Raw genomic sequence first — 14,772 nt, 5'->3', positions numbered from 1 at the left:
ATGGGATGTGTTGCATGGATCTGAATGATCACTCCAAGTCAATTCATAAGCAGATCAAAGAGCTCATGGATACCACGCAGAAAATACAGGAACAGCATGGGTTCCTGGATGGCTGGTCGGATTGACTAAAATGCTATTGATGGGATTGTTCGTGATTTGTATTATCATGTGTCCTGGTTTGGCCTAAACCAGGCCGATTTTCCTTTCAGTGATTTTTACTTTCAGCTAAGTCTCCTCTAAGTAACTGCACTTTCTGAAACTAACTGCATGTTTTCGCAGACAGTGTCTGCTTCCAGGACTGATAACGCTCGAAGTTTGTAATTATCACTGAGGCACCGGTAGGGATGTTGTGCAGAAAGGCTCTTGCTGTACTTGTTCTTGAGAGAAACCAAGGTCACTGCTGAATTCCTCACTGCTTACGAGTGAAGAGCCGAAGGGGGGTCGCAGCTGCAGGGGGGAGCAGACAGGGCAGGTGACCCAAAATTGACCAACGAGGGTATTCCATCCCATACACGTCATTCTCAGTATAAAGCGGGGGGATCACGAGGGTCTCGCTCTCTTTCTGCTATGGCCGGTGTCCAAGGAGGACTCCGTCTGTTTTCCTGCTGCCCCCGATCCCGATCCGTGCATCCCTGAATCCAGCTCTCGACCATCGCTAGGCCCAGCCTGGGCCTTCCCGGAGCCTGCCCTGCAGTGCCGGTGGTGACGTGGCTGACTTCAGGGGAGCTCAGTCTTGGTTTTGTATATATATTTGTATATATTTGATTATTTCTATTATTGTTATTATACTCTTTTTCATTATTATAGTTTATTAAAACTGTTTTAACTTTCCAACCCAGAAGTCTCTCTCCCTTTTCCCTTTCCCTCTGGGGGGAGGGGATAACAGAGAGCATCTGCCGCAGGTTTAATAGCCGGCCCAGCTTTAAACCGTGACACATGCTTGTATTACCGTGTTTATTCTCCTGCTTACAAAGGGCCCTGCAGCGGATGATAAACATGGCCTTTCTGGCTCAAGAAAAGAAAGGGGGAATTGTAGAGGGGGTTTTTGGAGGAGAATGTAGAGGGGTTTTTGGAGGAGAATGGTCATGTAATGAGCCAGAAGTATGAGAGTATGGAGTGAGGGCCTAGCTGCGTGACAAGATTCATGTAGCTAATGTCAACAAGCCGACCTTGGAGAGATGAGGAAAAACAGTAGCTGAGCAATCAAGAATTGAGGGAGTAGCCGGTGGGAGCCGAACATGGAGGAGAAGAAACAAGAACTGATGGAGCCAATTAAGAAAAGACCAGTGGCAGAGCAGTGACCAATCAACACATCAAAGAAGAGTGTGTTTAGTAATATTAACCAGTAGCAATGCACATGCTTACAGCCAGGGAAAGTACAAAATGTATAAAAGGGACAGCTTATGCTTAATAAAGTGTCTTCACTTTGATTCACATTGGATTGTGTGGAGGCGTGTTCCTTCTCCTCATATTGGTATAATGTAAATTACATTAGTATTAGGTTCATTGATACATTATTATTTCTGCTCTGTAAAGCCTCAGTAAGGAAGGCTCTTCCTCTAGTGAGGAAGAAATATGCAATCTGTTTAGTAATTGCTCCTATCACAAGAAGCCTTTGAGTAATTTCTAATACAATCATCTGGTACTCAGAGGAAAAGGTTCAGTAGGACTGAAACCTGGCAATTTCCTCCCTACCATTTACTGCTGGGATTATAGCATAAATGAGTTTGAAATACTGAGGTATTAAAGAAGAGAAACACAAATATGTACTGACACAGACAAAAAAAATATTGGGGAGATCTCATTCTCCACTGCTGTGTGCTTAACAAAGACTTTACCTTTTCAGTATTATAAACTGCAAATACTCAAAACCATGGACCAGATGACAAGAAAAAAATTTAGCTATCACAACATCCTCAAAATACAATTGCTTACATTTTTCACCCACCTCCCAATTTTTCTACTCTATGCCAGGAAGGCTGAATTCAGGTGTGTTCATATCAAGCTTACAATTCAATTTAGCTGCAAATACACATGTAGTCAGGTTTCCCTACTTGCTGTTCAAAAGGGATAGATGTAAGCACCTTCCTGCTCCCTTTCCAGCTTCTGGAGGTTGTTTTAGGCTTGTTCACACATTCTCTTGGCCCTTATATTTTCTTCCCTTTCCCATCAATCTCATGCCCACTGTGTTCCTATGCACTCAAAGTTCCTGTGTCTCCTTTTTTTTTGCACCACTCACAACCTGACTCCTACCTACACAGTCTTCTCTCTGGTGACCATCTCGCTCTCCACACTCTTCTGAACTCCCCTATGGTTTTGTCCTATGTGTTAACATAGTCTACCTTCTCCTGACTGTCCAATCTCTCCTGACAATTCTTCATTCATGTTTTACTCTCCCTGCCTGTCCTACAGAAGTAGCTAGAAGGAGAAGGTTGTAATTTTCTTTGAGGGCAACCTTGTTTCCCCTTGTATGAAAACTGTCAGTCTCAGTGGGAGAAATGTCTTTTCTTTTTACAAATAAAAGAGAACAGAACATTTACTGCTTTGCTGAAAGTAGCAGCAATCCCATTCCTAATAATGGAGAAGTGGAAAATATTTTAGAAAATGGGGTAAAGTGAAGGAAGACACCAAAAATCCATAGATGTTTAGGAAAAATGAGTATTGCAGTATTTCCTCAAAAATAACAAGATATGGTCCTGAAGAATTCTATGAAAGCAGCTATAAAGTATTAAAATCCTGGAACTCTCCACTAGTAACTGTGGCTTACATCATTTCACTGATGTAGGAATGAATATATAACTGAGCAATATAGTGAAAATTAGCATCATGTATTCTTCATTGCTGAATTCCTTTCCCTTCTATAAAAACTCACACAAGCACATCATGTAAGGACAGGGTTTCTAAGTTAAGGCATTAAAAAGTTACTGTTTTCTTTAAATGTCAGTAAAAAGAAAAGGAAAATGGATTGTCCTGAATATGAAACAATCCTTCCGCTGATCCATGTCTGTTCAAAACATAATTTATGGCACTCTCTAAAACATTTCCTCTGTGGTCATTACTGAAAGGTTTGAAAGAATATAGTCAACCTCAAATCACACTTTTTTCCTGAACATATTTATATATCTATTTTGTTATTCCAATAATTGGGGGACATTGTTTTTTGGTATGTTGACTGCAGATCTGAGGGAGTGTAGACTAGTCAGTATTTCTCACTTGCTCCCTTACATGTTTTGTGTATTCTGTCAAAGGGGAAGTGGGGGTGAGGGTAGGGGGGTATATGGCCTAGGGAAAAGGATAGTACCAGAAATTACTTTCAAATTCATATTGGTACTTGGAGTAGATATGTAGGATGATAATATCCTTCAATTAGGATATTGAAGGACAAAAAACTTGTTGGGATCAAAATTAGCATCCTACATGCTGCTGGGCTAAGTAATGCTCCTGCACACAAAGTTCAAGAAAATAAGATTTATGAACACACATGAAGGTTAAGGGATAGGATGCTCTTCCCACAGGAATGCCAACGAACAAACCACAGTATCTCTGTGGCTACTGTCTTGTACTTACTCTTTCCCTCCAGAAAGGAGAAACCAGTGAGCTCAGATGAGGAAAGAGGTAGACAGTAATCAAGCCCAGAATTTAAAAAAGATCTGTTTAGGTATGGCACACCACTCCCATCCGTGTGTCCTTCCCTTGCTTGTGAGAGCACAAGTGTTGATATTGATTTATTGGGTCACAACTGAAAGCTATACAGTTGAAGTTATAAGCTGCAGCTTCTTAAATGGTGCCTCAGCCTCAGATTTTGCATGTCTCCATTAGGCAAAAAAAGGGGTTATTGGTTTTAGGATTTGAACACAGGCTTATTCTTCCAGCTTGTTATTATTCCACTGTGCAGCATTTCTTGCGTCTGCTTTGGTCAGGAAGATTTACTCAGATTCTGATATACACTTCAGGGAAAGAACATCTTCTCCAGAGAGGAGAGAATATTAAATTTTTTTTTTCTGCTTTGACAAACCAAACCTTTTCAATTCGCAGTTATCCGATGTGCAGCTTGTTTCCTCTCTTTGCAGTCAAATAGGTATTTCTTCTCCAGGTTCTGAAACCTACTTCTGGGAATCACACTGCTATATGGTATTCTGTTAAAACAAATCTGAATCACAACACTTTGGACCTCAGGGCACTTCCTTTCTCATGTTCTTTCTCCCTGTGTCCTCTCCTCTCCTCTAGCAGCAACTGTTGTCTCCCATTTGCCCAAGCAGCTGTTAGAGTTTGGATGCATTTGCCCCCATTTTTGGAACCCTTGTCTCATCCCAGCTGCAGTTTGGATGAACAAAACTGCTTTGGTATGCAGTGTAATAAGTTCTTGTGGTGTCTGGGTATTGCAAATAGCTTATTTTTTGTCTGCATTCCTGCTAAGAAGGGTAGCAGATGAACAGGATGAGCTAAGTAGTTGTTTGCACTGCAACAACAGGCTGACAGTTATATAAAGTACTTTCATGTGCAATCTCCTCTGATCCTCTGCTGGTTCAGAGGAGTATTATGGCCAGATTCAGCACACAGGCTCTTGCAAACTCATTTTCATAAACCAGGGCACTGCTAAGCATAAAGATGACCAAGACCAAGGTTGCTCTGTTTCTTCATCCTCAGCATTTACCTTTTCTTTCTCCTTAATCTCCTGTCTTCAGCATCTACAATTTAAGCCCGTGGGATAAGCACAAGACTTCTTTACTGAAGTGCTGCTACAAATACTGGTACAAATCACCTTGCAGAGGCTACTGCAGAGTGACAAGGCCTGCTGGCCAGATCAATAGGAGTTGCTTTAGCGTATTATTCTAAAATGGGATTAGTTAAGTAACTCTGTAGCCCAATTCAAACACTGAGCCCAGTTCAGTTTTCTAAGCTTCCCACTTCTGTATACCAGCTAAATGCCACTGATTAGGGCTTTAATTGAACATTTTCTGAAAGGCTTTTGACTCAGTTCTGGAATATTTAATGGGATTCAACAGAAAATTAATACAATAACCAACTAACTGTAACTGTCATGGGCAGCAGCGGTACATACAAATGTTCAATCAGCTTCTGGAAACCAGCCTTGCTACTACTCACAGAAGCAGACACCTATTCTATTGCACAAAGACAATTAATAGTCACAAGGAACAACATTTTCATACCGGTCAATTATGATATGTAAAAAAAAAAGATTGTTTTAATCCAAATATAAAAATTCAGATGCCTTCATCTAAATAAAACCCTATTTTTCATTAGGATTACCAGATTAATTTAATTTGGACTAAAGTTAATGTCTGTTTTTTATTAATATACATCTGTTAGAGACCTATCTAGTCAAATAGGGAGTCCAGTTTCTCATAGCATATACTGGAAGGATAAACATTGCTGTGTGCTAAAATTTGATAAAAAAGCACTAATAACAGCCTGAAATATTCATGAAGAATACCAAAATATCCCATATAAATAATGGTCTTTTATCCACTGTCTAATTTTGTAATTCTTACAGTGATTTTTACTTTTTAGAAGTACTTTACATTTATGACTCAACATTTGTATCCCTTTTAAAAGATGATGAATCCTGATTATTTTACCTTTAAATAGCTATAAAATTACTATGCAAATTATTATATTTTTATTTTTTTATTGAAATACTGTCTGTTAAATAACAGTGCTCAATTCAAAATAACTTGAAAATTCAGGAAGGTCATTCTGTATCTTCAATAGCTATCCTTGCAACAGTAAGCAGAATCTGAATGTCTTATTCAGAAATATTTTGTGCATTCTTCATGGCAATTGGAATTGTCTAGGCAAAAGACACTCAGTAGACTTATTATGATGTCTCTATATGTCTGATATCTGAACATGTTTTATTCTAGTGCATTCACTCCAATGTTATAATTAATTTTTTCCTACTCACCCCCAAAGTAAGAGCCATCTGTCAGCTTCAGCTCCTTGTTGGATTTGGTGATGACACCAGCAACACCGTGCTGAATGAAATACATCTTTTTACCCACAGCCCCTTCTTGGATAATATAATCACCAGGTTGGAACACCTCAAATCGCAGTTTGCTTAGCATGGCAGTCACAAAATTTGGGTCTGCATTAGCAAAAAGAGGCATTGTAGCAACTAGCTTCCGACAATTGAAGTTGACAATCTCCTAAATGGGAAGGAAACATAATGATAATAATGATGAGCAAATATATACATTATGATGGGCATTGAGAAAAGACTTCCTGCTTTCTTCACAGATAAGTTCTTTATGCTCTAATTGGACTTTTCTGTGTTTCTTTCTGTGCCTAATTTTTTAATCTTTTCTTTACATTTTCATCTGTTTCTATTGAAGTGATTGAAACAAGAGTGCAATACTGATTTGTATTACTGAGGTCAAAGGTTGTCTTCTTCAGGTGATTTTCACGTTATTTATTATTTCCCTTGGCTTTTAAGGGAAAAAAAGATGACAGAAAGATAAAAATAAAATAGGAATTACACTGGCTGACAACAAGATTAGCTACTGCAATAACTGTATTAAGTGATAAAAGTTATACAAGCAGAAAGTTTAGCCCTGTGTTTTCAAATATTACACCAGTAACATCTTTCTGATTGGAACAACTGCAGTGTTTAATTCATTTTATAGAGACTGAGGCATACATTCCTGCCCTTCAAAGAAATGCATATACAGTAGACCCTTGTATGCAGAAAACACTACTATTTTCCTCAGACTGCTACAGGTCTTAAGGGTGTCTTCCACCCAGAATATTTATATTTACAGAGCCAATTATGAGCACATCTACATGAAAGTATTAGTACCAAAAAGCTATAAATGTCCTACTTGCTTTAAATAAAAAAATGAACAATTCCTGAAAGAGTTTCAAGAATTTCAAATTGTTTCAAGCTAGTTCTTGCAGACCTTAGTCTTAGGAAAATGAACATGTTCAGTTGTCATACAGATTTAACAGTGTATTGAAGAACTGGGATTAATCAGTATTAGACATGAAGAGGGGCTCAGACAGGCAACATCTACTGAGTTAGCAACCCAAACATGACAGGAAGAGCATATATGATCATCTGTGCACAGAGAAGAAATAAAAGAAAAATACAACCAGCAGTCACCTAACTGCTTTGGAAAGATAAATATTATTTCAGTGTCAGAGGAGCATCCCTAGCATTTCTTATACCAAGACACCCCTTTGTGATTGATGTAAAGGAGACATCCCACCTACCAGTGCTCTCACCTCCTTGACCGAGGCCCCTTGCACTCCTGCTAGATGTTGTTCTTTCAATCTTCCATGCATCTGCTGTCTCATACTTGCATATCTCATATATCCCATGCAGCCTGCTCTCTGGGCAGCAAGTTCAGATATACTTGTTCAGACAAATTCCTTCCTTCTCCTCCCACCCCCACCATCTGATATCCTGCTTGCAGACATGATGGGAAAGTTCAGCTAATTCCACAGTATAAGCATCAAAACCATAATGGGTTCTTCAAATCAGTCCCCTTGCATCTGGGAAGGAGGTGGGAATCTCCCTTTGAAGGAAGCCATTGGCTACTGAGGCAATTAAGAGGCATGGGCATGATCTAAGAGTGAAAAAACAACCTCCTTTCCCAGAGAAATTACATACTTCCAAAATAAATCCAGTGGAACTTGGAAAAATAATGTGAAGCAAAATGTCTCACCAGGCACCTGGGAAGCAGAAAGCAGTTATCTCCAGCAATGTCTTATTTTCCATTAAAAAAAAACAAAAACAAAACAAAACAAAACAAAAAAAACACAGGGCAAAATTACTTCCTTGTGCTACTCCTAGGATAGACTTATGATATTTCCTGACAATCCCACAAGAAAGTGTCATTATATAATGGCAAGGTGGGAACAGAAGTGTCTGTAAGCAGAAATGAACATTGACTCTTAACAAAGAGCAGTACAGTGATTCTCTTTAACCTTGGTCTCAATAGCATCATATCTCTATACTTAGATAAGTATAATATCTTTTTTCCTCTGAAATGAACCAAGGAGATACAGAAAATATATAATTTTATATAATTATAATTTAATGCAGATTTAATTTCAGAATTATTGGGTTAAAGATAGAGTGAACGAAGAGTAAGATGCTACATCTTTGAAGTCAATCACTAAGCTCCAATTGAATTCAGTGGGGATATGATTCCACCAAGAACATTTTATCTGAGAATTATTTATAAGCGATGGAAATAGAACAACACTCCCCTTCCATCACTTTTCATTGTACTGCTTCACTCTCCCTCACCCTCTCTGATTGCCATACTTCCCCTTATGAGTGTTTTAGCATTCCTGAAACACTGCACCATATATGGACTCCATGGCTAAGCATAAATGGGCTGGATTAAGACAGGAGGAGACAGATCTGAGATCAAGAGCAGACTTCTTCATGGTTGCATGAAACTTGAAATGTACAGGAATCATGGCAAGAATGGAAACCAGAAAAGATGGGAGGAAAAGAGCACTGAGATTTGTAATGACTGGGAGACTCCTACTTATAGAAAGGAGGAGCAATCTGACTATGACTCCCACCCAGTGCAGGCAAAGACATGGGTGCAATACTGGTGCAATACTATGGGACAATACTATCTCCTCACATGACATCAGAATCAGAGCTTAAAAAACCCCACAAACTGGTCTTTCTTGTAAAAACAGATGGAAAATTTGATGCAAGACGTGGTGCTGTTTGCCTGAATCCAAAAATTATCTCAAGCAACAGCACTGCAAGGTGTGAACTACAAGATAAGTGTAATTGGCATTCAAGATCAGCGAATCCTGATGAGTCATTAAGTCAAGAGGAGTAATCCCAGGCTACCCTGGTACATTCTGTATGAGAGAATAAATATTAAAAAAGAGATTCCAGTTTACTGTCTTTCTAAAGGATGAGGAAAAGCCTGTTTTCCTTCTCATCTAAATAGGTAACAAGGAACTTAATTTCTCAATAAAGCTTCAGCCACTGCTTCCCTTCCAAGGGAAAGTTATTCTCTGCTCCCACTGCTTGCAGTAGGGTGCCATCACGCAAGGAGTCCCAGACTACATTCTCAGCTCCATATGAGACTGCATTACTGCAGTCTTGGCTGATGCTGGAAAGCTGGCAACAACTATTACTTGTCTTGCCTTGCTCAGGGACTTTTCAGTAGACTAGCTGCTTGTTTTCTGTTTCTGAAAGTGAATACCTCTGTCTTGCGTGTCCAGGAGGCAGAGAAAGGAAATTACTAAAGAAAGCAAAAATTGACTGGAAATTATATAGATGCTGGTGGAAGCACAGAAAAGGCTGGGAGAGTGAAAAGTTCAACTCTAGTCACAATCAGGAAGAAAGTGAAAAATAGACCTAGGTGGAATATTAAGAAAGAGAATGGGAGGAAAACAAAAAGAAGAAACACAAAGGATCTAGAAGAAAGGGAAAAAAGGAGGCAGGAAGGCTGACTTTCAAAAACAGATCGAGAAACTGAAATTCCTGAAAAAGTGAGAGCATGGGAGCACAGTAACTGGAGAAAAGGTGTCTGGAGTGAAAGCTGAGAAGTGGGGCAGATGAAGTAAACAAAAAGGAAATTGGGAAAAAAAGAAGACAAGTGATCAGTAACGTATCTTAATAGTTTCATAGGTGAGCATGATATAGACAGAGGGGAGAATTCAGGCCCGCATGACTCCTCTGCACAGAGCCAGCCCAGCCCAACTGGAAAGGAATTCATCTCGTCTTGGGAAACCCAACAAATCACACCCTTGTCACAGAATTTTGACCCTTGGAACCTCATGTCCTCTTATGGCTCCATCTTCTGCCTGCCTCTCTCTCTCGATATATAATCTATATCTGGATATACCCATGTATACACAGACCTTACCTGCTCAGCCTGACTTGCTTAATGAAGGTACCAACATAGCTACAAAACCATCCTGCTGTGGTGTGGTGGGTTGACCCTGGCTGGCCGCCAGGTGCCCACCAAGCCGCTCTATCACTCCTCCTCCTCAGATGGACAGGAGAGAGAAAATATAACAAAAGGCTCGTGGGTCGAGATAAGGACAGGGAGATCACTCAGCAATTACCGTCACGGGTAAAACAGACTTGACTCGGGGAAATTAATTTAATTTATTGCCAATTAACACCAGAGTAGGATAATGAGAAATAAGAACAAATCTTAAAACACCTTCCCCTCACCCCTCCCTTCTTCCCAGGCTCAACTTCACTCCCGATTTCTCTACCTCCTCCCCCCGAGCAGCACAGGGGGACAGGGAATGGGTGTTGCGGTCAGTTCATTACATGTTGTCTCTGCTGCTCCTTCCTCCTCACACTCCTCCCCTGCTCCAGCATGGGGTCCCACCCACAGGAAACAGTTCTCCACAAACTTCTCCAACGTGGGTCCTTCCCATAGGCTGCAGTTCTTCGTGAACTGCTCCAGCATGGATCCTTTCCATGGGTTGCAGTCCTTCAGGAACAGGTCCTGCCAGGAGCCTGCTCCAGCACGGGCTTTCCACAGCATCACAGCCTCCTTCGGGCACATCCGCCTGCTCCACCGTGGACCTCCATGGGCTGCAGGGGGACAGCCTGCTTCACCATGGTCTTCACCATGGGATGCAGGGGAATCTCTGCTCCGGTGCCTGGAGCACCTCCTCCCCCTCCTTCTTCACTGACCTCGGTGTCTGCAGAGTTGTTTCTCTCACATATTCTCACTCCTCTCTTCCGGCTGCTTTTCCGCAGCAGTTTTCCCCCCCTTCTTAAATATGTTATCACAGAGGCACTAATACCGTCACTGATTGGCTCAGCCTTGGCCAGCGGCGGGTCCGTCTTGGAGCTGGCTGGCACTGGCTCTATCAGACATGGGGGAAGCTTCTAGCATCTTCTCACAGAAGCCACCCCTGTAGCCCCCTCCCCATCCCGCTACTGAAACCTTGCCACACAAAACCAATATGTGTGGTAATTTCAGCCATTATATCCTAGTAATGCACTCATTTTGTTGATTAGTTTTCTATGACAGTTTATGCTAAAGTACAAACTTTCCTTATTTATGATGCTAGAAGGTGGAAAATTACTGAGAAAGAAATGTGCTTTGTTTTTCTTTAAAGTGTTCTTTTATTTAAATATGAGATCATTCAGAGCAATAAAATATACCTGCATAGAGGTTGCCCAGATGCAGAAAATTTTCCAGCCAGCTGTGAGATGAGACAGGCAAAAGGAGGTAGGCAAAAGGAAGGGAGGAATAAATATGCTTTCCAGCCAAATGTTAAATGAAATCCCCTGCTTGGATACTGCCAGGACTGAGTGGAAGCAGGTTCTTTTTCTTTTTTTTTTTTTTGTCTTGCTCTGTTCACCTCATTTTAAGACAAGTCAGTCTTAAAGAGATGCCCCCTCCCTGGAAGTGTTCCAGGCTGGGTTGAATGGGGCTTTGAGCAACCTGGTCTAGTGGAAGGTGTCAATGCCCACGGCAGGGGAGTTGGAACTAGATGATCTTTAAGGTCCCTTCCAACCCAAACCATTCTATGATTCTATGATATGCTAGCTAGTATTGCTGCCTCCTAAGAGAAAGCAATCTTTTTTATGCATTTGCAAGGAGAAGGGATATAGATTTGACTAATTATGTTTTCTTGGCTTCTTTGATTAAGTGTTTGCCTTCTGCATACTTTTCTATCATTCCCTAGTTTGTTAGAATTTTCTATTCAACTCCTTATATGTGTTTATTTAGGCTTCAGAATTATTATTGCATTAAACTCAAATGCAGACAGGATAATCCTTTTAAGAATATACGGTTCAACCAAACCTCCAATAAAGTCAGTCTGATGAAGTATATCCATCTTTTCCCAGCTTGTTAATTGATTTAACTGAGCTTAAGGGAGAGCAGTTCTGTGCTTCTCATGCTTCTCTTCTCTGGATCTTCCATTATAAGATTAAACAAGAGCAAAAGAAAGAAGGAAAGAAAGAAAATAGACACTATCTGTTCACACTTTCATTTACCCAGCTGCCCATCCATGCCTAAATTGGGCTATTTTTTTAAGGGAATTTAGCTTTAATCTTCTTTAATGCCTCTTAATTTTGGTTTCCAGCTGAGAAAGGGATGAGAAGCATCAAAATGAGAACAGAGATACAGGCAATGTTTTAAGGCAATCTGTAATTGTGAGATAGCCAGTCTAATTTCAAAAGCCTGAGAAGTCCTGATAACTCAGCTAAGTACTTAAAGTTTGGGCCAGTTGACGAACCTCTATTTCTTCTAGGTTTTCCCTTCTGAACTGTACTGCTGAAGAAATTTCCTGAAAACTCTTAGAAAAAACACACTTACAGTTTATTACAAAAGGTAATATGGATGAATGAGGTGGGGGCCCTGGAGACAGAGAATAAAAAGAAGGCGGAGTTACTGAATGCCTTCTTTGCCTCTGTCTATACTGCTGGAGGCTGTCCTGAGGAGCCCCGGACCCCTGAGGCCCCAGAGGAAGTCAGGATAGAGGAGTCGTCCATCTTGGTTGATGAGGACTGGGTCAGGGACCAATTAAGCAATCTGGACATCCATAAATCCATGGGCCCTGATGGGATGGACCCGCGGGTGCTGAGGGAGCTGGCGGAAGTCATTGCTAGGCCACTCTCCATCATCTTTGCTAAGTCGTGGGGAACGGGAGAGGTGCCTGAGGACTGGAGGAAAGCAAATGTCACTCCAGTCTTCAAAAAGGGCAAGAAGGAGGACCCGGGTAACTATAGACCGGTCAGCCTCACCTCCATCCCCGGAAAGGTGATGGAACAACTTGTCCTTGGTGCTGTCTCTAGGCACATCAAGGATAGGGGGATCATTAGGGGCAGTCAACATGGCTTCACCAAGGGGAAGTCACGCTTAACCAACTTGATAGCCTTTTATGAGGACGTAACCCGGTGGATAGATGATGGTAAAGCTGTGGATGTGGTCTATCTCGATTTCAGTAAAGCGTTTGACACGGTCTCCCACAGCATCCTCGCAGCTAAACTGAGGAAGTGTGGTCTGGATGATCGGGTAGTGAGGTGGATTGTGAACTGGCTGAAGGAAAGAAGCCAGAGAGTGGTGGTCAATGGGACTGAGTCCAGTTGGAGGCCTGTATCTAGCGGAGTCCCTCAAGGGTCGGTACTGGGACCAGTACTATTCAATATATTCATTAATGACTTGGATGAGGGAATAGAGTGCACTGTCAGCAAGTTTACTGATGACACAAAACTGGGAGGAGTGGCTGACGCACGGGAAGGCTGCGCAGCCATTCAGAGAGACCTAGACAGGCTGGAGAGTTGGGCGGGGAGAAATTTAATGAAATATAACAAGGGCAAGTGTAGAGTCCTGCATCTGGGCAAGAACAACCCCATGTACCAGTACAAGTTGGGGGCAGACCTGTTGGAGAGCAGCGTAGGGGAAAGGGACCTGGGGGTCCTGGTGGACAGCAGGATGACCATGAGCCAGCAATGTGCCCTTGTGGCCAAGAAGGCCAATGGCATCCTGGGGTGTATTAGAAGGGGTGTGGTTAGCAGGTCGAGAGAGGTTCTCCTCCCCTCTACTCTGCCCTGGTGAGGCTGCATCTGGAATATTGTGTCCAGTTCTGGGCCCCTCAGTTCAAGAAGGACAGGGAACTGCTAGAGAGAGTCCAGCGCAGAGCCACGAAGATGATTAAGGGGGTGGAACATCTCCCTTATGAGGAGAGGCTGAGGGAGCTGGGTCTCTTTAGCTTGGAGAAGAGGAGACTGAGGGGTGACCTCATTAATGTTTATAAATATGTAAAGGGCAAGTGTCATGAGGATGGAGCCAGGCTCTTCTCAGTGACATCCCTTGACAGGACAAGGGGCAATGGGTGCAAGCTGGAACACAGGAGGTTCCACATAAATATGAGGAAAAACTTCATTACGGTGAGGGTGACCGAACACTGGAACAGGCTGCCCAGAGAGGTTGTGGAGTCTCCTTCTCTGGAGACATTCAAAACCTGCCTGGATGTGTTCCTGTGTGATATGGTCTAGGTAATCCTGCTCCGGCAGGGGGATTGGACTAGATGATCTTTCGAGGTCCCTTCCAATCCCTAACATTCTGTGATTCTGTGATTTCTGTTTTGCACTTGTTTGATCAAGAGCAGAACTTGAAGCTAGGAATACTTCCACGGAGAGTTTATTATGAGCTCTGATACAGGCAAGAAATTCCTTCTGCCATCTTATCCCTCCCTCTTTGTCCCCTTCTCCCTTCTCCAGTCCCCTGTGTACTGTAACCCAAATGGCCAAAACAAATGAGTCAGGGAGGAGGTAGTTCTCAAGAGAATGTGCTTTATCTATACCCTGTGTATATGGTTTAGTTGACACAGTAACAACAACCAGGAAAACAGTTATTAAACAATCAGTGGTGATTTGTTCACTCAGTTATTTTAAAGCTCTCCAAGAGCTCTGGATGAGAAATACTGTTATCTTGTTAATTGCTAGGTTAACACTTACTTCTTATTATGAATTAAAAGCCCATTGGTTCAAAGCCTCTCTCTATAAAATTATTAAGTGACTTAAATTAAATCTTACTGATTATACTAGATAAATCCCAGTTAGCTGAGCTTGAAATATCCACACTGAAGTTATGTTTAGAGTTTTTAATTACATTTCTGTTTGCATCTAATTTGATTTGTAACTATTCAATGAAGGCCTACTCTATTGTGATATAGGATAAACAGCAAACTCCTAACTTAATCTAACACACAAAAATCTAAACATTGCTGCATTATGTATATATATTTATTTAGATTTCTTAGACAAATGTGTGACAGAACCCCGAATGCCTC

General features: G+C 41.5%; 1 protein-coding gene across 1 annotated transcript in view; it reads right to left on the bottom strand.

The window, feature by feature from the left end:
- LOC137675760 (potassium/sodium hyperpolarization-activated cyclic nucleotide-gated channel 1-like) overlaps positions 1-14,772 on the bottom strand; it is a 379,966-nt gene that overhangs the window by 43,036 nt on the left and 322,158 nt on the right. The window contains exon 6 of the mRNA XM_068421975.1: positions 5,927-6,167. Within this exon, the coding sequence (XP_068278076.1) occupies positions 5,927-6,167 (241 nt within the window). The remainder of the gene's footprint in view (positions 1-5,926; positions 6,168-14,772) is intronic.

Source organism: Nyctibius grandis, chromosome W, assembly GCF_013368605.1.
Source record: "Nyctibius grandis isolate bNycGra1 chromosome W, bNycGra1.pri, whole genome shotgun sequence".
NCBI lineage: Eukaryota > Metazoa > Chordata > Aves > Nyctibiiformes > Nyctibiidae > Nyctibius > Nyctibius grandis.
The sequence above is the reverse complement of the archived record's forward strand: the minus strand, read 5'-3'. Positions and strand labels throughout refer to the sequence as shown.